This window comes from Peromyscus californicus, unplaced genomic scaffold, assembly GCF_007827085.1.
Source record: "Peromyscus californicus insignis strain IS unplaced genomic scaffold, ASM782708v3 Scaffold_4__1_contigs__length_199733344, whole genome shotgun sequence".
In the NCBI taxonomy this organism is placed as follows: Eukaryota; Metazoa; Chordata; class Mammalia; order Rodentia; family Cricetidae; genus Peromyscus; species Peromyscus californicus.
In genome coordinates, this window is record NW_026294562.1 from 84,804,821 (window position 1) to 84,828,341 (window position 23,521).

The 23,521-nt window shown below is 46.9% G+C and overlaps 1 protein-coding gene across 2 annotated transcripts in view; it reads right to left on the reverse strand.

Moving 5' to 3' along the window:
- The window catches only part of Tmc5 (transmembrane channel like 5), a 56,451-nt gene extending 33,504 nt beyond the window's left edge, over window positions 1-22,947 (reverse strand). The window contains exons 1-8 of one of the 2 annotated variants that reach the window (XM_052711949.1): window positions 22,238-22,947; window positions 22,132-22,183; window positions 20,158-20,273; window positions 15,927-16,016; window positions 8,233-8,332; window positions 6,571-6,658; window positions 2,941-3,189; window positions 1,218-1,369 (exon numbers count right to left, since the gene is read on the reverse strand). In XM_052711949.1, coding sequence (XP_052567909.1) covers window positions 1,218-1,369; window positions 2,941-3,189; window positions 6,571-6,658; window positions 8,233-8,332; window positions 15,927-16,016; window positions 20,158-20,273; window positions 22,132-22,183; window positions 22,238-22,901 — 1,511 coding nt within the window. In that variant the 5' untranslated portion in view covers window positions 22,902-22,947. Of the gene's footprint in view, window positions 1-1,217; window positions 1,370-2,940; window positions 3,190-6,570; window positions 6,659-8,232; window positions 8,333-11,641; window positions 11,940-15,926; window positions 16,017-20,157; window positions 20,274-22,131; window positions 22,184-22,237 lie in introns of those variants that run through there. The other variant, XM_052711948.1, reaches the window with a different exon arrangement.
- Between the last annotated feature and the right edge of the window lie 574 nt (window positions 22,948-23,521).

The window sequence follows — 23,521 nt, forward strand, 5'->3', positions numbered from 1 at the left end:
AGGCTTCCCATCAAGGTAACACATACCTGAATATCAGCTCATAAAGAGAGAAGCCATGGGTTTAGAGGCTTCCCATCATGGGAACACATACCTAAGAGTATCAGCTCATAAAGAGAGAAGCCATGGGTTTAGAGGCTTCTGGAAAAGTCTAGTTGGCCGTGCTGCTCTGGACCCATAACAATGCATCATGACGGGCAGAGGGGCACTGAACAAATCTGCTCAGCTCATGGCCATGAAGTGGGAAAGCAGGAGCAGAAGGGGTCAGGGCCCCACGATGCCCTTTGAGTGCAGGCCCTCAGAGATCTCCCACCTCTCATATCCTAGAGCCATACTATAGCAATGGCTTTCTATAAGCCAAGGAGACTGTCTTAGCTATCCATGCCAGGGTCCTCTGCAAATGAATAAGAGGCTGACACACCCCTGTGCTCACTTCCCATCTGGACCTCCTCGCCAGTCGTCCCTCCACCTTGTCTAGCCTGTCGAACTGCTCAGCTACTGAGTCTGTTTTCAGACTGACCACTCAGTTTCCCTAAAGTCCTGTGAACACCTCTCTTCTTCCATCCGCCCACATTCTACACTGCAGGACAAGGAGTGTAGGACAGCGTGGCAGAGAAGCTGCCTTCTGCGTTAACATTGTTTCCTTAGAGACAAGGTCTTACTACATAGCCCAGCCTGGCCTTGAACTCAAAATCCTCCTTCCCCACCATCCCAAGTGCTAGGGTGGCAGGTGTGCACCATCACACCCCAGCTTCTTGGGTTACGGCTTGAGTTCCTTGGAGTTTGTCTAAGATAAGCCTTAGAGGCTGGGGAGATAGTTCAGTTGGCAAAGTATCTGCCATCCAAGAATAAGGACAAGTTTGATGACTAGAACCCATGTAAAAAGTAACCTGGGTATGGTGCTGCACACTTTTAATCCTGGCACTGGGGAAGCAGGGACAGATGGGTCCCTGGAGCTCATTAGCCAGTCAGCCAAGTCTACTTGGCAAGTTCCAAGCCAGAGAGAGACCTTGCTTAAAAACAAACAAACAAACAAACAAACAAACAAATAAATAAATAAATAAATAAATAAATAAATAAATAAATAAAAGACAAGGTAGACACTGCTTGAGGAATGATACCCAAACTTGTCTTCTGACCCCACAAACGTGTACACAAGTGCACATACAACTGCACACATGCAAATAAAATAAGCCTTAGAGTCCGGTCAGAATCTGTACCTGAAGAGCAGACTGAAGAAGCAGATGACCAGGCAGGCTCCGATTGTGAAGATGTAGGCCAGCTGCATGTTGTAAGATGGTCCGCCCGTCCCATGCCGAATTGTGGAATTGGTGTAAAACCCATAGTACATCACTGTGTCCCTAAAATAACCCTGACGGGAACAGCAAAGAGATCCAAGTTAAAGAGCTTGCTTAAGAAGGGTGAATGGCTATGTATTCCAGGTCCCTGTCTGCAGTTCTTTAGACATTCATGGTCACTTCTTGGCATCCAAGGAGATCAGCCCTGGGGCCACTGAAGATGCCACCAATAGCAGGTGCTCAGCTGGCCTAGTGTTCACACAGGACATGTGCTCACCCTCCCATGTCCTAAATCATCTTGAGATGACATGCCTAATACAACATGAATGTTCTCTAGATAGGTGTTACAGTCTGTAGATTAGAGAATAAAGACAAGGATCATGACTGTTTACATGCTTATAGACACAATTCTTTATCATGTTTGTGAATGTGTACATATAAGCACTCATAAGTGAGTGTGTGAGTGTGTGTGTGTGTGTGTGTGTGTGTGTGTGTGTGTGTGTGTGTGCATGAGTGTGCTGGTGAGAAATGAGTGTTCTGATCTATGATTCTCACTTTATGCCCTTAAGACAGGGTCTCCCACTGAACTTAGAGATTGCTATTTGGAGGCCACGCTGGCTGTCCAATAACCCTCCTGTCTCTGCCCACCTCAGTGCTCATATTACAGGTGCACACAGTCACGCCTGGCTTTGTATGTAGTTGCTGGGGATCCTAACTCTGACCTGCATGTTTGTGTAGCAAGGGTTCTTATCCTGAGTCACCTCGGGATAAAACATAGTATGCACCTGTGGTTGATTGAATCAGAGTTTAGAACCCGTGGGTGTAGAAGGGGAGTTGTAGTTTGCTGAGAAAAGGACCTAGGTGTTTTAGAAATAAGCTCCGAGAGTTGGAGAGAGCTTCAAATCAACCCGATTTTGCAGCTGAGGAACCCACTGTGAGCACCTGAACTTGGAGATCAAGCCAAGCATCCTGAAAGCCAGAGAGTCAGACATGTTCAGCCTCTGCTATGTACTCAGTTCCTAGCATCCGCACTGGGCAGCTCATGAACACCTATGACTCCAGCTCCAGGGGACCTGAAGCTCTTTTCTGACCTCTACAGGTACCCACACACACGTGAACACACACTCACACAGATGGCACACACACTCACACACACACACACACACACACATATAAACACAAATATAAATACTAAAAATTTTAAGGGATACACCCCAGCTTGGAGAATTAAACAAAAGAAGAAAGAGAAAATGGACTTTCCTTCATTTTCTTCCGTAGTAGGGATTTTCCGGAGGACTGATTATATTTTGTAGGAAAAAAAAAAAAGACAGAGAAAAAACAGATTTCTAACCTGAGGTGTCCACTGAGTAATGCTAAGGGAAAGAAAACAAACAGTAGGCAGCCTGTGAGGATACTCATCTTTCATAAGAAACAAAAGGATGATTTGTTCATGCATAGATGGTTCAAGCATGCAAAGAACTGGGGTGTGGCTAAAACAGCTCCACAGCACTGGCTCCTGACCCCTGAAATGTCAGGCACTTAATACCTGAGGAAGAACCAGCCATTTCTCCATCAGGCAGAATGAGAGGTCTGAGTAAGTGTGAGGCATTCCCTGGTGAACTTTTGCAGAGGATGGAGAACTTACCGCCCCCGTGAAAAACTCCAACCCAGTGAACTGGAGGGTGTTCCTCTCGGCCACGGTGAATTGCGGGATGATGACAAAGCTGAAGTTCATGACAAAGGAGAAGATGTTGAACCTCAAAAGCCACCTCAGGAAGCTGAAATAGGACAGGACACTGGTTCCGAACTTGCCTCCGATGACCTTGAATGTCTTCTGCCACAAGCTGACGTAATTGAGGAGCTCTGAAAGGTTGCTCTTGGTTCTGCGGGAAGCCTGGAGTGCGGAGGCAAAGAGGAGCCTTGATTCTCAGCAAGTGGCTGCTGAGTGGGCGTTATAATAGCCGAACAGCCCTGCTCCAAAAGCCCTGTTCTCAGCCAGGCAGCTTTGAGGTGCATTTACAAAGGTGACTTTGTGCATGGTCACAACAACCCTCTCATGTACCCCTACTATCTACCACCTTCCCAGGTTGTGCTTCCAATGGCCAAACTGGCCATTAGCATCCTACCTTCCTGTGCCCACCTTTTTACTCCCACACCTGTGCTGGCCTGTACAGTCTGAATGTTGGCTCCTCTTCCCTCCATCCTCTTCCACTCCTGACCCTTGACCTCACTGGTGTCACTGTCTTGCTGAGCTCTCCTTCCCTCCATCCCCTCCCACTCCTGACCCTTGGAACTGGCTGCTGTCACTGTCTTGCTGAGCTCATCCCATTTACAACGAGATACAAATCAGTTTACCCATACAGATGAGCCCCAGAACAGAAAAATAAAAAAATAATCACCAAATGATACAGCCATCCCCTTCCAGGTATGTGTACTGGTTAGTTTTTGTCAAACTGACACAAACCTAGATGTATCTAGGAAGTGGGGTCCTCAGTTGAGGAACTGCCTCCATTAGATTGCCTATAGGCAAATCTGTAAGGGCATTTTCCTGAGTGACTGAAGTGGGGAGGCAGCTCACTGTAGGCTGGGTCACTCCTGAGCAGGTGGTCCTGAGTGGTATAGGAAAGCAGGCTGAGCAATCTATGAGGAATAAACTAATAAGCAGCACTCCTCCATGGCCTCTGCTTCAGTTCCTGCCTCCAGGTTCCTGCCTTGAGTTCCTGCCCTGAAGTCCCTTCACCATGGACTGTGATCTCAAAAGTATAAGTCAAATAAACTCTTCCTCCCCAGGTTGATTTTGGTTATGGAGCTTTATCATAACAATAACAACAGAAATAAACCAGCACAGTATATAATGAAAAGAAATGAAATCAGCATACCAGTGAAGATCCTGTAGCACCATAGCTAAGATCCAGAATTGATCTAGCAGTCCTCAGTGCATGGACAGGTAAAGACAATACCATATATATATATATTCACACACACTATTATCCAATATCAGCTACAAAGAGTGAAATCTTATCATTTGCTGAAATGTGGATAGAACTAGAGGACATTGTGAGAATGAAATAATACAGATACAGAAAAACAAATACTGTGTGTTCCCTCTTATGTGGGGAAGAACGTGGAGTAGTAATTATTAGAGGCTTGGAAGAATTGAGGGGAGGAAGGATAGAGAGGGACTGGGATAAAGAAGGAAGGAGTGCTGGTATTTCATGGTGCGACGACTGTAGCTCACAATAGCCTGGTATGTGTTTTATAAGGATCTAGAAGAGAGGACATCATGGGCCGTGGGGAGTAGAGTGTGTGCTTAGCATGTACAGCCTTGGGTTCAATCCCCCACAACTGAGAAGAAAGGACAGGGGGCAGAATGAGGGAAGAAAGGAAGCATGGAAGGCAGGCAAGAAGGAAAAAGGAAGCATGGAAGGCAGGCAAGAAGGAAGAGGTGAGGAAGGAAAACGTGGGATGCTTTCCTCTGGGTGTGATGTGGCCATTGCCCTCTTAAACTCTCTCAGTCCCGTGAGTACTCAAAGGAGATCTGTGCGAAATTGGAGCCATTTACTTTCCACGGTGGATGGGAGCAAGGACTCAAGAAGCCTGGCTCCTTCCATTGGATTTGTAGGCAGTTAACAGCTGCTGGGGGAGGGGCTCACACACAAGGCAGTGAAGGGTTGCTGAGGAGAGAGACAACTTCAGTGGTGTAGCAGCCTGCAAGTTGCCCATGCCCTGCAGGTAATTCTATGAACTGACTTGCTGCGGGATAATGCTCTGATATACTATAAAGATTTGTCACTCTAATTGGTTTAATAAAACACTGACTGGCCAGTAGCCAGGCAGGAAGTATAGGCAGGGTGACCGGACTAGGAGAATTCTGGGAAGAGGAAGGGTGGAGTCAGGAGTCACCAGCCAGACACAGAGGAAGCCAGATGAAAATGCTGCACTGAGAAAAGGTATCAAACCATGTGGCTAAACATAGATAAGAATTATGGGTTAATTTAAATGTAAGAGCTAGTCATTAGTAAGCCTGAGCTACCAGCTGAGCATTTATAAGTAATATTAAGCCTCAGAGTCAATTATGTGGGAAGTGGCTGCGGGGTACTTGGGAGTTGCTGGCAGTACAGAAACTTGCGCTAACACTGACTGGTTCGCCGAGCTAGTTGGTTCCTTGTCTGTAGTGAACAGAAGTTTGCTGTCTCCCTAGAAAAAGTTCACATGATAGAAGTACAGCAAAGGAAAATGCTAATTAACCAGACTTGAGCCACGCAGGCTGTGCGGTGGTTTGAACGAAAATGGCTCCCTAAAGCCTGCATGGGACTGACCTAGACCCTCCACATGTATGTGACAGCTGTGTAGCTTGCTCTTCTTGTGGATCTCCTAACACTAGGAGCAGGGGCTGGCTCTGCCTCTTTTGCTGGCCTTTGGGACCCTATTCCTCATACTGGGTTGCCGTGTCCAGCCTTAATACAAGGGGAGGTGCTTAGTCTTACTGCAACTTGATATGCCGTGTGTTGTTGATACTCACGGGAGGCCTGCCCTTTTCTGAATAGAAACAGAGTAGGAGTGGATGGAGGAGGGCAGAGAGGAAGTAAGGGAGAGGAGACTGGGAGGAGAGGATAGAGGATAATCTGTGAGATGTAAAATAAATAAATACATTTAAAATAATAATAAAAAGGGAATAGTAGGCAATTTTTTTAAAAAAAAGAGGAAAAAAAGGCTCCCCTAGGCTTGTTGGGAGTGGCACTATCAGGAGGTGTGGCCTTGCTGGAGTAGATGCGGCCTTGTTAGAGGAACTGTGTCACTAGGGGGTGGGCTTTGATGTTTCAGATGCTCAAGCCAGGCCCAGTGTCTCTCTCTCTCTTTCTGCTGCCTGCTGATCTGGATGTAGAACTCTCATTTCCTTTTCCAACACCATGTCTGCCTACATGCCGCCATGCTTCCCACCATGATGACAATGGACTAAAACTTTAAGCCAGCCCCAATTAAATGCTTTTCTTTATCAGAGTTGCCATGGTCATGGTGTCTCTTCACAGCAATAGAAACCCTAAAACAGGTTGTGTGTATGTGCAGAAATAGCCCATGTTACAGCAGTAACATGCAAATTATGTTAATGAAAAAAACCATTTGTCTAAGATCAGGTTTCACTATGTGGCCCCGGATGACCTGGAACTCACTCTGAAGACCAGGCTGGCCTTCAAGCTCGCAGAGACCTACCTGCCTCTGCTTTCCAAGTGTGGGAATAAAGGTGTGAAAAAAATGTTTTTAAAAGTTGACTTACCAGCGAAAGGGAGTTCAGACACTGAGCACAGCAGTTGGCCTCTAGGGCGCCCTGGCGCTGTTTACTCTTTTCTTTGTCGACTATTTTTCTGTGGAAAACGGTAGGAGAAAATAAAGGACGTCAATATTGTCATTCATTTCCACAAAATAAACCAGCCACTGCTGGGCACCAAGGCCCCTGCTTGTAGTTCCAGACTCTCAGGGGCCAAAGCAGAATCAGTTAATCCTGGCTCTCCAGGGCTCCAGTGCGGGAATTACACAGCGGTCACTGTGTCAGCTTTTACGTGGGTTCTGGTGATCTAAGTTCAGTCGCCATGCTTGCATGGTGATCATTTTCCAACTGTTCCTTTTTCATTTGGTTGGTTGGTTTCTGTTGTGTGCTCGCTTAGCAATTTTTAAATTTAGAGTGGTTTGAAATTTATAGTAAGTCTTTAGGCTATGTAGAGTGTTCCCACAGGCCTCTCCCAGGTTGCCCTGTCAGCTCCCAACTTTCCATGGTAGGTGTGTTGGCTTGAATGAGATGTTCCCCAGAGGCTGGGGGGCATTTGAACATTTGGTTCCCAGTTAGCACTACGCTTTGGGAAGTGTGACCTTGCTGAACGAAGAACATCACTGTGGGTGGGCTCTGAGGTTTCAAAGTCTCAGGCCATTCTCAGTTTGCTGTCTCAGCTTTCTTGTGGTTCAAGATGTGAGCTGTCAGCTACCGCTCCAGCCACCATGCCTTCCATCTGCCATCATGACCCTTACCCTCTAGACTCACAATCCCAAATAAACTCTTCTGTGAGTAGCCTAGTCATGGTGTTTCATCACAACCATAGAAAGGTAATTAATACAGTAGGTTTGTCAAAACGAAGCCAGCACATGTGTGTTCTGATACCTAAATCCAGACGTCTGCTTTGGGGTTTCCCAGTTTCTCCTCCCCGCCTGCCCAGGCCCCACACATTGCATTTGCTGTCCTGTCTCTTTAGAATCCTCTCCTCTGTGTCAGGTTCTCAGACTTTCCTTGCCTTTAGTGACATGAAGACATTTGAGTCAGAGATTTCAGAGGGTTTGCCTGATGCATCTCTCTGGTTACCCTAGGGTCTGGGCTTTAAGAGGCGACTGCCCTTTTCAGAACATGCCTTATCTTTTAGGGAAGCTAACTTAAGCAAGTACCTGGCCCAGGCAGTGGTAACTATAACTCACTGGAGACTTGCTTTTCTCCAGAGAATCCTCTTTGGAAGTAGTCATGGACCACAGTGCACACGCTCTCTAGGGAGACAGGTCAAGACCCAGGCTTTAGGAAGCGGTGCATGGCTAGGCATGTGTCTATTAATCCTAGCGCTCATGAAGTAGGGGCAGGAGGATCAGAAGTTCAGGACAATCTTTGGTTATATAGCACATTCAAGGCCAGTCTGGGCCATAGAGCCTATACCAATAAAATGCAAAAACCTGGGTGTGATACACACCTTTATTTCTGCACATTGAAGGCTGTTGCAGGAGGATCCTGAATTTGAGGCCAGATAATTATACATAAGAAACCCTACAGGGTGGGGGTGGAGGTTTCCACCCTGTAAAGCTTTCTCTTACAGAAGAACTGACTCCTGTATTATTCATTTCTTATCTTTTTGAGATGGGATAAAAGCAGTAGACGGAGTCTCCCGGGTAAGAACAAAGGCCGCACCTAAGCTCTCTCTTCTCTTTCATGGTCCTCGGCTGGTTCCTGATGGTTTTGATTCTGTCTCTGGATGTCATGGGAACCAGGGATGCAATTAGTTTTTGTCCTGCAGAAGAAAATGAACAGAGTTCTGACTCTTATTTCTTTAGCACAGTCTTAACATTTTTTTTTTTTTTTTTTTTTTTGGTTTTTCGAGACAGGGTTTCTCCGTGTAGCTTTGCACCTTTTCCTGGAACTCACTTGGTAGCCCAGGCTGGCCTCGAACTCACAGAGATCCGCCTGGCTCTGCCTCCCGAGTGCTGGGATTAAAGGCGTGCGCCACCACCGCCCGGCCCAGTCTTAACATTTTAAAAGCTGAAACTGGAGCAAGACTTGGCAGTGCATGCCTACAATCCCAGAACTGGGAAGCGGAGGCAAGGTAGAAAGCCCAGAGCTATCCTGGGCTCCAAAGTGAGTTCATGGCCAAGCTAGCCTGGGCTCCACAGTGAGTTCAAGGCCAAGCTAGCCTGGGCTCCACAGTGAGTTCATGGCCAAGCTAGCCTGGGCTCCATAGTGAGTTCAAGGCCAATCTAGGTTTGAGTGAGATCTTCCCCATAGTTTCAGGCATTTGAATGTTTGTTCTCCAGTTGGTGACACTGTTTGGGGAGGCTGAGGAGGTGTGGCCCTGTTGAAGGAAGTGCACCATGGAGTGGGTGGAGGCTTTGAGAGCTGAAAGACTTGAGCCATTCTCAGTTAGCACTCTCTACTTCCTGCTCTCAGCTCCAGATGTGAGCACTCAGCTTCCTGTCCCAGTCGCCATGCCTGCTGCTTACTGTCATGCTTCCCTGCCACAGCTGACTCTTAACCCCATGAACCGTAGTCCCAAATAAAGGCCTTCTTTTCTAAGCGACCCAGTGAGAGTCTGTCTTGCACACTCCCATAAACAAATTAATCAATCAGTCAGTTATGGTATTGAAACTAGAGCATGATTTATTTGGAGACAGACTCTTGCTCTCTCTATAGCCCACATTGGCCTGGAGCTGGTGGTTCTGTTCCCTCAGTCTCCCAGTGCCAAACAATGGACACACAGCACCATATAGACTGATAAAGGTGATAACATAGACTCAGGGATTCCAAAAATCACAATTGGGGTTTGTCGAAGGGGTGAAAACTTTTAATCCCCACACTCAGGAGGCAGAGGCAGGTGGATCCCTGTAAGTTCAAGGCCAGTCTGCTCTACATAGTGACTTTCAGGTCAGCTAGAGCTACATAGTGGGACCCTGTCTCAAAAAAAAAAAAGCCACAAATAGACGTGTGTGTGTGTGTGTGTGTGTGTGTGTGTGTGTGTGTGTGCGCGCGCGCGCGCATACATGTGTGCTCAAAATCAAAACAAACATTTAGATTATTCTAATCCAATACTTCTGTTTTTCCCAAGATCAAAAAAAGAAAAAAAAAATCACTGAGCAAAGTAACAGATCTTACCTGCTTCACATCTCTTACTTGCTTGTCCTACATGGTTTCCTTTGCTTCTGAAATCCAGGCCTCAGTGCCTTCCTTTTTCTGGGTCCCTGACAGCTGCAATGGCTCTTAACTCTTCTTAATCTCCCTCAAACTCACGTCCTGTTTTCAGCCACATGGTCAAGCTGTTGGTCTCAAGCCTCCAAGCTGTCCCTTTTGTTAACTCACTGTGAACTCCAGCTGAGTTCAGACTGTGCCCCATTTCCCTCACAAGACCTGAGATTCCCCTGCAAACACCATCTCCAGGCACACAGGATGGGTCTCAGTGAGTCTAAGGCAATCCAGTGGCCTTATCCCCTTTGCAGGGGACTTAGAGGTGTGTGATGTACTGATGAAACTGAAAAGTTTCTTGGAAAGGATTTCTTTTTTCTACAAAAAAAAAAAAGGAGCAGGCAAAAGACCACCTTTCTTCCTCTGGATAGCGTGTGTCAGGTGTAGCTCCGAGCTGCTGTGACCATCTGCTAACACTGAGTAGGACTGGCTGGCTGGATGCCCTGCTGAGGTGCAGGTGTAGGCTGCTCCTCAGGCTCAGACACAACATGGAGCCAGAAAACTTCAGAGGAAGCCCTGGGCTCATAGAGGTGGAAGGGGGCTCCTCAACAGGCAACGACTTACTCTGGTGAAAAAGAGGAGCTTTTGCCTTCCCTGTGCAGGATAGGTAAGACGGAGGGGAGGGGAAGGACAATGCAGAGTAACAGGGGAGGGGCAGGCAGTGTGAGCAAGGATGCCCTGACCATTAGTAAAGGGTTGGGTGTGGGTACATCTCCCCTTCTCCTAGGAATTACTGGCACAGGCTAGACTTTATACCTAGAACAAAAATATTAAAAGAATTTCTTGTATAAGATCTCATGAAACTCAAGCTGCTCTCAAACTTCCTACATAGCTGAAGCTGACACTGAACTCTGAGCCTCCTTCCTTTACCTCATGAGTGCCAGGACCATGGATATATACCACCATGTCCTGAGCATATGGTGCTGGGGTAGAGCCCAGGGATTTTGAAATGCTAGGCAAACACTCCACCAACTGAGCCCCAGCCCCAGGCCTATGTCTGAAGTATTATGGGGTGAAAGAGAAATGGCATTTGTGTTGGCCTCAGGAGCTCAGAGACTAGAAGGTCTCAGCTAAGATCAGGGCTCAGGATGAACTTAGCCATGAGGCATCTTGTCTTGTCCCATGAATCCAAAGTGACAATGACGTTTCCTGAGCCTCAGTCTCCTCCTCATTAAGCCCTGCCTCAAAGGTGCAGAGTGTGAGAAAAATGTAACTAAATTCAGTGCCTCACAAAGCTAAACTTGATGGTTGAACTTCAGGCACAAGAGGTAAGGTTGTCTGGCAAAGAAGCTCTCAGTAGGCAGGTCTCAAAGTGACACTCTTCATCTCCAACATCCTTTAGATTACTGACGGTGCCCTTGAAAATGACTTGATATTTTAAAAACTTTTTAAAGGCTAGAGAGATGGCTTAGTGGGTCAAGTGCTTGCCATAGGAGTGTGAGTATCTGACTTTGGACCCCCAGAAGCCATGCAAAAACCTGGGCACAGCACCACACACTCATCACCCCAGAGATGGGGAGGCAGACACAGAAGGGGCCCTGGGGTTCACTAGCCAGCCAGTCTAGCTGACTCCGGGGGCTGAAGATTCAGGGAAAGACCCTGTCTCAAAAAATAGAGTGCAGAGGCCAGCATGACTCAGCAGGTAAAAGCCCTTGCTGTGAAAGCCTGATGCCCTGAGTTCAATCCCCAGAAGCTGGACCCCAGGGAAAGGTAAGAGAGGATTGACTTCACAAAGCTGTCCTCTGACCTCCACACATGCATACATGCATATGTACACGTACACGTACACACACACACACACACAAACAACAATAACCTGTAGACATCCTTAAAGCTACTTCCATAACTTTTCCCAAGTGTTCCCTACCTTGAACAGTTTCATGGAAACTACAGGTTTCATCCATGCCCAGGCACTCTGGGCCATGATGGCTCTGAGAAATTGATTCATTCAGAGATGAAAACCTCAACAACCGGTGCTTTCTGTCATTCCCATTGCTGAAGATCTGACTGTCTATGGTGTCCACCACTGATGATGAAACCATGTCAAAGGTGGAGTTTGCTGATGACTTTCTTAGAAAAATCTGATTTGATTTTTGTCTTTGGACTCCCGATGGAACATTCTCCACTTCTATGATGATTTCATTTACTTGGTCATCTGACAGCATTTCTGGCCTCTGATGAGTCTTGTGCTTCACAGGATTGGCCATCAAAGGCCTCATAAGCACTCACACTGGCATGGTTGAGCCCGCCAGGGACATTGGAGAAAGGATACCCCATTCACAAGGAGCACCACACAAATTACAATATGACTTCCTGCCTCTATCCCCTGAGGGCTTCCTCAGGAGGAGACATGTTTCCCTACAGAGAATTCTGCCTCGGTAGCTAAGTGATAAATTATAAACAGAACCCTTCATTAAAGACAATGGGGTTCTAGAAACAGAAGGTGGGGAGTCTTCTAAATGACTTGTAATCACAGGACAAGGCTTTCTTCTCAGTTTTACAATCATCATCTGATATGCACATTTTAGGGCAGCGAGACGGCTCAGTGAGTCAAGGTGCATGCTGCCAAAACTAATGACCTGTGTTTAATCCCCACACGGTGGAAGGACAGAACCGATCTCTGCAAGTTTCTCCTTGATTTCCACACAGGAGACTGCACACACCAATAACTAAATGTATTTCTATATGAACCCAGGTGAGTTCATAATTATTATTCTCTCTTGACCATCTCAGGTCTGCCTTCTAATAGCCATCCTCCTTGTGCTGGCAGAAGCCTCAGCTCCTGTTCAGACACCGTGCTCAGTTAAGATTCTCCCAGCTTCCTTTGCAGAAAAGGGTAGCCATGTGACCCGGTTTTAGCCAATGAGAAAGCAGCTTTTAGGACTGGGCTTTAAAAAAGTTGGTTTGCTTGGCTTTTGCTCTTCACCACCCTTCTGCCTTTGTGCCTTTGGTTTTGAAAACGATTAAGTCGACATTCATTTGCTAAGGATGATGGGCAGAGTGAGGGAGACTCAGTCCTTGAGGACATCATGGGATAGCTTCCCTATTGAACTGCTCCCTCCACTCCTCCTATTCCTCAAGAAAAATAAGTTCTTTGTCACTAAGCCATTGTTCGGCCTCAGTGACAGAGATGTGAACAGAATTACTGTACAGACCCGACTTAAAAGTAACCTGGACCAATTTGCTCATTTTCCGGTGGACCAAACTGAGGGCAGAGAGATGGATTGGAAACACTTGCTCCACTGACTCCTATTTAATGTCAGCACTAGACAAGAACTTCCTATCTCCTCCCACAGTGGTCAGTGGCGTCACCCAGACCTGCCCTAACCAAGGGCAGATACTTCAGAGTACGATATTCAGTTTTCACAACTGCCCCATTTCATAGCTAAGAAAACTGAGGCTCAATGGGGAGGATTTTGCCTAAGGCTAAGATGTCAGAAAGCAGTGGAGCTAAAGGTCCAGCTGAGGTGGTCTGAACCCAGAAAAGCAGAGCTTGAGTGTTTCTCCTTTGCCCCCTCCTGGAACAGGTGCTAACGTGTATTCATTCATCACTCATTCATAAATTAGCGAGTACTTACTAGCGCTTGCTCTGTGCCAGGGAGTTACCAGAATCCATAAGAGTGACACATTATTAATGAACTGATACGTGATTTGAAAATCAGAAAGCAGGGAGATTAAAAGCTGTGTCTTCTATTTCTTCACCCCTCTCTGCTTCTGAGGGTCTCTTCTTCCACCCTCATGCTGGCTAGACAGAGCAGTCTAATGGTCATGGCATTCTTTCCCCAATAGTTAAAGCCAATCTCTGCTTCACTGACAGCATCCTGCCAGGCTGCTGTGTCTGTCTCTTGTAAAAGTTACACTTTAGCTTAAGAAAGTTCTGGAAGGGTGAGTCTGGAGACTGCTGGGAGGATATGGCACTAACAGAAAGAAATAGCTTTAAGTCACAGGGCGGGGGAGGGGGCGGGGGTCCCTCAGTTTGTACTGCAATAACCCTGTGTGTTTGGTCCTCTTTATTCACAGGCTTGCCGTTGTGATGGCATTCTTTGATGTCTCTCTGATGGCTTCCATGGGGCGGATTGGTCTCTGTCTGCAAGTAAAACCCTCATTGCCACACAACAGGACATTTAGAGTTTCCTAATTCTTCAAAACCTTCAATCTTTCAGGAGAGATCATTCAATGTATGCAATCAGGTAAGCCTGAAGACTTGAGTTCAAATCCCAATATCCATGCTAAATGCTAAGTATGCTTGCCTCCTGTAAGTCTAGGGCTTGGGAGGCAGAGATAGGATCTAGGAATCCCAAAAACTCTCTTCGATGAGGCCAGGGAACATACCTCAGCAATTAAAGTGGCTTTCAGCCCAGCTTGATGACCTGAGTTCAGTCCTGGGCATCAACAATGTAGAAGGAGAGAACCAACTCCCCCAAGTTTGTCCTCTGACCCCCATATGTGTACACACACACACACACACACACACACACACACACACACACACACACACAAGTAAATAAATACATAAAAACATTATTATTTACTTTTGTGACAAGGTTTCAATATGTTGCCCTGACCAGCCTGGAACTTGCAATGTAGACTAGACTGGCTTTGAACCCACACAGACATACCTACCACTGCCTCCAAAGTACTGGGACTAAAGGTATGTGCGGCAACATCTGGCCAAAATGTAGTTTTAAAGAGTGGGGGTCTTTGCCTCAAAATGTAAGTTGAAGCAATAGAGGAAGATGTCAATCCCTGACTTCCATAAGTGTGTGCATGCACACACACGTACACACACACACACACACATACACACACACACACATACACACTCACACGTACACCACATCCAAACGCTCATATACATATTCACATCATATACACAAACATATACAAATAAGGAAAAGAAAACAAAGCTTTCTGTCTTTCACTGGTCTACATACTTCCACATCTCAACATTATGCAAGTTGCTTTATTATCTCCCAGTTTTTTAATCAGTGGACTTTGGCCCCAGAAACACAAACATTGTCCATGAGACAGATGGCCCTATCTTATGATAAAAATTATTGATTTCAGTGTGGGCATGTGATCCTCATAGCACTGGACAGCTAACAGGAAAGAAAAGCCTTCCCTCTAAAGGATAACTATGTTGAGGGGCATCTGTGGGTCTGGTGGCCGTCTTTGAAGGTCAAGTTTAAAGAGAGGCTGAGCCAAGCAAAGGTGAGAGATGGATGAGTAATAAGCCCAACAGACCCAGCCTTGGCTTCGGACTCTAAGGCCGTGGTTTCTATATTCAGCAAAGTTTTCCTACACCCTTCCTCCATAAGCCAATAAATTCCCCGCTAATGCCCATCTGACCTGGGTTTCCGTTATAACCAGAAGATTTTTTTAAATGTGTGTGTATGTGAATAAGTATGCAACTGTGTGTGCATGGGCGCACTCACCCGTGTGAGTGGGCATGTGTGGAGGCCAGAGGCTGATGCTAGGATGCCTTTCCTCTGTCACTCTCCATCTTATTTTTTGAGATATGGTGTCTCAACAGAACCAGAAGTTTGTCATTTGGGCTAGACTGGTTACCCAGTGAGCTCCCAGGATCCACCTGTCTCTGCCCCACAGCACAGCACTGAGTTCCAGGCACTTGACATCATAGCCAGCTTCTTCTGTGTGTGTGTGTGTGTGTGTGTGTGTGTGTGTGTGTGTGTGTGTGTGTGTGTGTGTGAGTTCTTGGAATTCAAACTCAAGTCTTCACTGCTGCACAGCAGGCCTTGACCCACTGGGCCATCTCCCCAGCCCACAACCAGAAGGTTCCTAATGAAGATACCCTTAATGCTTAGCTGGGAAGCATGCATCATCTAACAGGAAACTAAGCACTGAGGCTCTGGTTCAAGGATGAAGTGTGTGTTTCCCATTCATAAGACCCCAGGTTCATCCCCACAGCAAAAGAGGGAAAGAAGGTGGGTAGGGAGAGGTGGAGGGAGGGAGGCAGGGAGAAAACCCTAGGGATAAATGAAGCATCAAGTTCTTAACGTTGCATTAAGATGTTCTTAGCATCCATTAGAAGGCCAAGAGCATTGAAGACATGGCCATCTCCAGTACCTGGGTTGCCCTGAGCCCAGTCCTTTCCCAAGGATGACTTTTTGGGGATGATTCATAAGACTTACCTTGGGGTGATGTGTACCAATCACGTTCACATAGCAGCAGGTTTCCATCTGTACAGGCAGGGCTACTTCCTCTCTCGTAAGCAGAATTCACTGGAATGGGGAGGGGAACATAGCTAGTCAGTCCTTCTCCACTGGACACTGAGGAACACATGATGGCTGAATGTACTCACAGTGGCTAGGAAGGGTGACTCATACTAAGACTTTGCTTTTGAGGTCCTACAAGATCAGAGGTTAAGAACTTGGGTAGAAAATAGGATTAAAATACAAAAACCATACAATTATAACTAGTTAGGGGCTGGAGAGATGGCTCAGTGGTTAAGAGCACTGGCTGCCCTTCCAGAGGACCTGAGTCTGGTTCCCAGCATCCCAGAATACACATGGCAGCTCACAACCACCTGTAACTCCAGTTCTAGGGGATTTGGTGCCCACTTTTTGCCTCTGAGGGCACTGCACAAATATGGTGTACAGACATACATGCAGACAAAACACTTATATATATATCAAAAAAATATTTTGTAAAATTAATACTTGTGATCTAGCACTAAGACATGCTTATGTAACTGAATACATTTCATGAAAATGTATTTCATATAGACTTAAGTTTATATACTTACATTTTAAGCCTATTTCACTTTATAACTGATTATACTTGTTAATAAGTTATAGGTCACATTGAAACTGCTTGTAAAAGTGAGCACAAAGGTTCCTTGAAGCTGTAATGTTTTGTGACCGCACATGGAGTAAGTGTGGTCTGATTTTCCTTGGGACAGAGTCCACTCTCTGCATCTGTAGGACAGTGTCACATTCCAATATATGTTTATGCAATCTGCATTAAAGATGAAAGGCAGACTCAACATAGAATAAGGGCACTTTTGAAGGGGACACCGTCAGAGGTTCTAGAACCCCTTGCTTGGGAGTAATTCTCAGCCCTGTTATCTGCCAGCTGTTTGCCCCAGGCATTTAACACCTCTGAGCCTCAGTGTCACAATCTGTAAAATGGGGATAACAATCTGACTTTCACACAGGATTGCTGGTGGAACCATCTGTTAAGACATGTGACACTGAAATAAGCCATTAAAACGGAGCAGGGGGAGACCCACACACCTCCCCCTGGCGGCCTGCCATGGGGAGAAAACACGGGCCTGCCTGGCACAACAAGGTTGGGCACTATTATGGTGAGTAAATATATGGTGGGTTGAGAGAGAGAGAGAGAGAGAGAGAGAGAGAGAGAGAGAGAGAGAGAGAATGAGAATGGTTCATGCCCTGTGGAGAGAGGCAGATCTGAAAAGGTGAAGGTGGTGAGGAGCAGGCTGAGGTGGGAGGCCTGCTTACCACCTGGGGCCATGGTGATATGTGGGCCTGAGCTGCTTGCTGCACAGGCCCATGTCTGGGTTTGTGGCCCTGCTGCAGCCCCAGTCTGTGTTGGTGTCCATGGCTCCTGTTACCACTGAAGGCCAAGAGACATTGCTGCAGAGTTGGTCCCTCCCCTCACTGGCTGCAGCACCAGGGAGAACTGGCCTGGCCTCTCACCAGCTGCAGCTACAGGGACAGCAGGTCCTATACCTCACCTGGGCAACACAGCAGAGCTGACCCTGTTCTCAGGAGTGTGGGTGAGCTGGCCCTGCTCCCCTCATCTGCCATGTGCTGGTGTGGGTGAGGGAAAGATGCCCCCTCCGCCCCTCTTACTACCTGCAGAACTTGGGAGAGCTGATCCTGCCCCTCACCAGGGCCAGTACTCAAGAGAGCAGGCCCTGCATCTCACCTGGGCAGCAGGTAGATGACTAGAAACAGGTAAAATTATGTTAAAAGAGCATTCATAATTAATAAGTCTCTGTGTCTTTATTTGGGAGCTGGTTGGTAGCCCAAAGAAAATGCCAACTACATACAGATCTCTGGACTACAAAGTGAGTTCTAGGACAGCCAGAGCTACATAGTGAGACCCTGTCTCAAAACAAACAAACAAAACACCAAAATATCAAATGAAAAAACAACCCTCTAGGTTTGGGGGTTTGTTAGTTATGGAGCATTCCTGTCACAAAAGGTAGCAGATACAACTCGGTACAGTTGTTACTAGTTCAATTAGCATTTCTCCCACATACACTGTTTGCCAGGCACCATGACACTAGGAAAATCACCGAGAGCCTTGGAGGACTCACAGATGGTTCTGAGTTCTTCAGAAGTGAATAGCTTACCACAATGGAGGGACACTGGGAAGGGGTTGGCTGGCTCTGGGACCTTTGTCCTATAGAGGATCCCAGAGTAGAAAGCCACCATTGACTTTTTTTTTTTCATTTTAAGTGTGTGTGTGTGTGTGTGTGTGTGTGTGTGTGTGTGTGTGTGTGTGTGAAGCTCAGAGATTGACATCAGATGTCTTCCTCAATCACCCCTCCACCCTATTCTTTGAGGCAGGGTCTCTCTGAGCTTGGAGCTCATCTATTCAGCTAGCCCGGCTGGCTGTGGAGCTCTAGGAATCTGCCTGTGCCCCGCTCCCATTGCTGGAGGTACATCACCATGCCTGGTTTGTACATGGCTGCTGGGGATCTGAACTCACGTCCTCTTGGTTGCACAGCAAGCAATTTACCCATCAAACCTTCCCCCAAGTCCTTAACTTGTCTTTGAAGAATTTTAATTTCCAGTGTTCTCTAGAGCCGGATGGTGAGACATCCACCCATGTCTGCCCTGACTCTACCCAGCAGCACTTCATGGGAAACAGGGAGTCACGGTCTGGGTAAGCCTGGATTCCTCTTGGCTGCCAAATTAGTGGTTGAGTGACATTGGCATTTTCTTTCTGAGCCTCAGTTTGTCCCTTAAGCAAAGTTGGAGATCTTTCCCCCCTCACTGTCCTTCCTGTGAAATTTTATTGTCACAACTGTGTTTGATACCTGCCTCGTGCTGTGTGTGTGCCTGTGCTTAGGACATCCAAACAGTAAGATCCCCCTGCACCTATCAACTCCCTTGCCCTCCTCCTGAGAATGCAAAGTACACATGTTTATGATATTCTTGGGCAGAACAATTAGTGTCCCTGCCCTTTGCAGACGTAGTTCTTGACAGTCAGTGTTCTCAGTAGTACAGATGCCCCCGGATTACCACGACTCCACTTGTGATTGTTCAGCTTTATGCGGGAGGGACTCAGTAGAAATCAGCTTTCAGAACTGTAGCTGTTTGTTTATTGTGCTTTGAGACAGGGTCTCTCTATGTAGCCCTGGCTGTTGTGGAATTCAATATGTAGACCAGGCTGGTCTCAGACTCACAGAGATCCACCTGCCTCTGCCCTCGGAGTGATGAAATCAAAGGTGTGAGCCACCACACCCAGATTTCAAATTTGTTACTTTAAAGGCTGGGAATGTGCTCAGCAATATAGGAAACTGGATATTTTCCTAGTATATGTGAGGCCCTGGGTTCAATACTCAGCATCATAAAAAAAAAATTGAAATGTAACATTCTCTTTTCCTTCCTTTTTTTATATTTATTTTTTAATTTTTGAGACAGAGTCTCTTGTAGCCCAGGCTGGCCTCAAACTATGTAATTGAGAGTGACTTTGAACTCCTGATCCTCCTGCCCACCGCCCACCCCCACAGAGTGCTGGGATTACAAGTGTCCCACCTCACCCTGTTAAACTTGAAAATGTCCTCTCTAGAGATTTGCCTGGCCCATGATGCTGAGTAGCGGCAGTGAACTGCAGCCCACACATCACCAAGGGAAACAGCTCAGAGCATTCTTCAGCGCAGCATGGTGCTAAATGAGGAGGTTCCACAGTGGATTCGATGAGTTTTGACTTGTGGTATTTTCACACAGAGCATAAGTCCAGGAGCATCTACTCACAGAGAGATGCACCCCATCCCTTCCCCTCTGCTGCCTTCAAAACCATTCCCAGCACCTGCTCCAGCCTATCAACCTTCTGCCTGAGTGTCAAGCACCAGCATCCTGTGCTGTTCTTAGATGGTCCTTCTCTGCTGCCTTCCATTTCCCCCTCTCTTCCACTTCTTCCTCCCCCGCCTCCTTTCTGTCTTCGCCCCCTCCCTCCCCTCCCCTCTCCTCCTCTCCCCTCTCCTCCCCTCTTCCTCTTTGATTCTCAGTGATGCACCTGGCTTCCTGCACACCAGGTTCTAGTTTCTACACGTAAGGAGGGCGTGTGAGGGGAGGAGGAGCCAATGTCACAGCTGTGGCATGCCTTAATTCATTGCCTTTGCTTTCTTCCTGGGACACTAATGCCACCTTAACACATACTTACCATAGCCATTTCTAGGAGAGTGGCCCTGTGGACCTGCCATCACCATGGACGCCATTTCAATGCCTTCAGGGTAGTCTTCATTCTCTCTCCCTAGCATGCCCAAGGGGCCATTCCTCCTGCAGGAAATAGGGATCCCATTGAATATGTTCTGCTGAACCCAAAGGATGGCTATCTGTGCTGGTCCATCTTATTATCACCTTGACTGGATTGAAAAGGCCTAGGAAATTCATAAAGCACACCTCCATGTCTATGAGGGTCATTCCAGAGAGGATTATCTAAGGGGGGGAGACCCTCCCTGAATGAGGGCAGCACTGCCCATAAGGGGACCCCAAATGAAATCAAAGCGGAACCAAGAAAAACAAACCTGAATGTGTATTCTCTCCCTCCCTCCCCGTCCATCCCCCCACTCCCTCGGTCCCCCCCTCTCTTTTCTTCTCCCTGTCTCTCTGCTTCTTGGCTACCATGACGTGAAGCCTTCTACTTCACCACACTCTCTGCTCCACGATGGGCTGAAACTTTTGAAACCATGAGCCCAAATACATCTTTTCTCCTTTAATTTGTTTATGTCTGATTTGTTGTTGTTGTTGTTGTTACAGTGGCTTCACTGCTGAGCCATCGCTCTAACCCTCCTTTTGTTATTTTTACAGGACTCCAGTTAGCAGAGCAATTCTAGTGAACAGTTAAAGTCAGGTGACTTGGAGCCCAGCTCTGAGGTAGAGAGGGGACAGGAGCAGGACCAGCTGCTCTGGGGCTGGCACCTTGCTCTTGTGTTGGCACTGTGTAGCTTCCTGTTCCTCAGTCCATAAGTGAAGGGGAACAGCCTGGCTCCCAGGTTAGGAGGATCCGTGAACGATGAAAAGAGGGCTGATGGGATCAGGGTGGCTCTTGGAACGGTGACTCAGGCGGCCAGAGGTAACATCTGTGGCCTGGTCCTGAAGATCCACTATCTAGGTCCTAACGACATTTATCTGATCGCTGCATATCAAGTCCTGTGTCCTTGCTCCTGGAGATAAATGCACGCCACTGGAGTCTTGTTATTTCTGTTTTCTTCCCTCTCCTCCCCCTCCCTCCTCTCCCTCTCTTCCTCCTTTCCTCCCTTCCTTCCTTTCTTCCTCCCTCCCTCGTTCCCTCCACCCCCTCTCCCTTCTTTTTTTTCTTCCTTCTTTGTTTTAAGAAAGGGTCTCACTATATAACCCAGTCTGGCCTTAAGTCACAATCCTCCTGCCTCAGCCTCCCAAGTGCTTACATTATGGAAATGTAGAACCACTTCTAAGAGAGCCATTTTTAAGAACTCAAATTTATAAATATTATAATTGAAATGGTACATGTAAAGTAAGACATGTATCAGTTAAAATGTCATGTGGCAAAATGTATAGGTTAACAACAACAATAAACTAACCAAAAAAATAAGTATGTTGTTAACATGACCTCTGGAAAAGTGAGCCTAGGAAAATTAGGTTTGGCCCAGCTGTGGCACCCAGATAATGCTGTCAAGGTCTAAAGCCATACCAGATAACAGTGACCAAAAATGCCAGAAGTTAAAATCCTTTATCCTACACTGACTGGTGAGCTGAATGCTTGATCCTCAGCTAGTGGCACTATTTGGGGGTTTCTGGAAACTTTGGGAGATGAGCTCTGACTGGAGGAAGTAGCTCACTGCAAGTGGGTCCTTGGGGGAGGAATTTTGTCCCTTCACCTCCAACCATCCACCCAGTTTCACTCTCTTTGCCACCCCCCCACACACACTCACACCAGGATGGGAACAGCTCTCCTCTGCCACATATTCCTGTGGACATGACGTTCTGCCCAAGAGCATAGTACCAAGACATCATGGGCTTGAATTGTTGGCATTGTTTGTTTGCATTGGGCATTTTAGACACAAAGGTAATCAATATATGTCCCTAACAGAAACCAGTGGACCAACTCCCACTGCCTTGATGATTACCCCAATGTGGGGGATAGACTTGAACTTACCTCCTGATGACTCCCAGTTTGGAAGAGCCATAACCATGATCTTCTTCAGCACCTGGATAATCAGGTTCTCCCCAAAAGTCTGGAGCATTCTTTGAGTTCTCAGCACCAGGATAGTCTGGTTCTCCATAAAAGTGGGGAGAGTTTGGCTGATTCTCAGCACCTGGGTAATCAGGTTCCTCCAAGGTGTTTGGGTAAGAATTGATTCTGGAACCAGCATAACCTACATCTCTTCTGGAGCCTGGCAGGTTGGAATTGGCTCTGGGGCCAGGATGGTCAGAGTTGCCCTGAGCCCCAGGGTAGTCTGGTTCTTCCAAGGATCCCAAATAACCTAGATTGGTTCTGGAACCTGCATAGTTCATGCTCCTTCTGACTCCTGCAAAACCAGGATGGCGCTGAGAGCCGGGGTAGTGAGGCTCTGGGGATGAGCCTGTGCCGTAGGGATCGTTCTGGAAGTCATTATAGTCTGGCTTAGGAAAAGACTCCTGATAGTCTGGCCTTGTTCTGGAATGTGCAGAGAATGAAGGACTCCTGGTGCTGTGATAGTCTGTGTTACTCAGAGATCCAGGATAATCTGCTTCCGCTAGAGAGCTGGGGTAGTCTGGATTTGTTCTAGAGCCCGAAGAATATGGGTTGTTCCTGGGACGGTGGAAGCCTGGATTGTCCAGAGAACCTGGAAATTCTAAATGATCCTGTGTATGGTTTTGAGACCCTGAATAGCCAGGGTAGTCAGCACGTCCCTTGTAGCTGCTGTTCCTGTGAAAGGAAGACATGATGCTGTAGAGTCTTCAGCCAGTTGTGTTAAAGCATCACCGCCTCTGGAGCAACTCGGGGACCTTTTTATTAACCTAAAAAACCAAAAAGGAAGGGAAAGGTCAGTTATTTTTCTTCCTCCCGTGCATAAATTGCTGGGTTTCTTCCAATGTCTAATGATTAGCTGCTTAGGTGCCAAGAACAGTGACTCCATTTTGCAGCCTCCCCACTCCTATGAGGAGGCTCTGAAAGTGCTCAATGGCAGGCCAGCAGAAGCATTATCTACAACTTCCAGGTCGTACTGTTAGAGGACTGAAGTCATTCCCCTGTTTCTCAGCTTTCTACTTTCTGTGTGCCGGCACAGAGCTGTTGAACGGTGGTCTTGGGTCATGAGGACGACAGTGCTCTCTGTAGGAACAATAGCATAATATATGGGGAGTTGAGTTGTGGGCAACTCCCCTGAGCAAAGCACAGAGCTCAGACTACTATGGAGGAGAGAATAAACCTGTGTCTTTTCTCAAGATATTGATACCTATAACCACAGTTGTATCTTTAATAATTAGCCTGTATGATGGGGGGGGGGGGGGTCCTTAACCAGAGATTAGAAAAAACAAAATAATTTTTTAAGACAGAGTCTCAT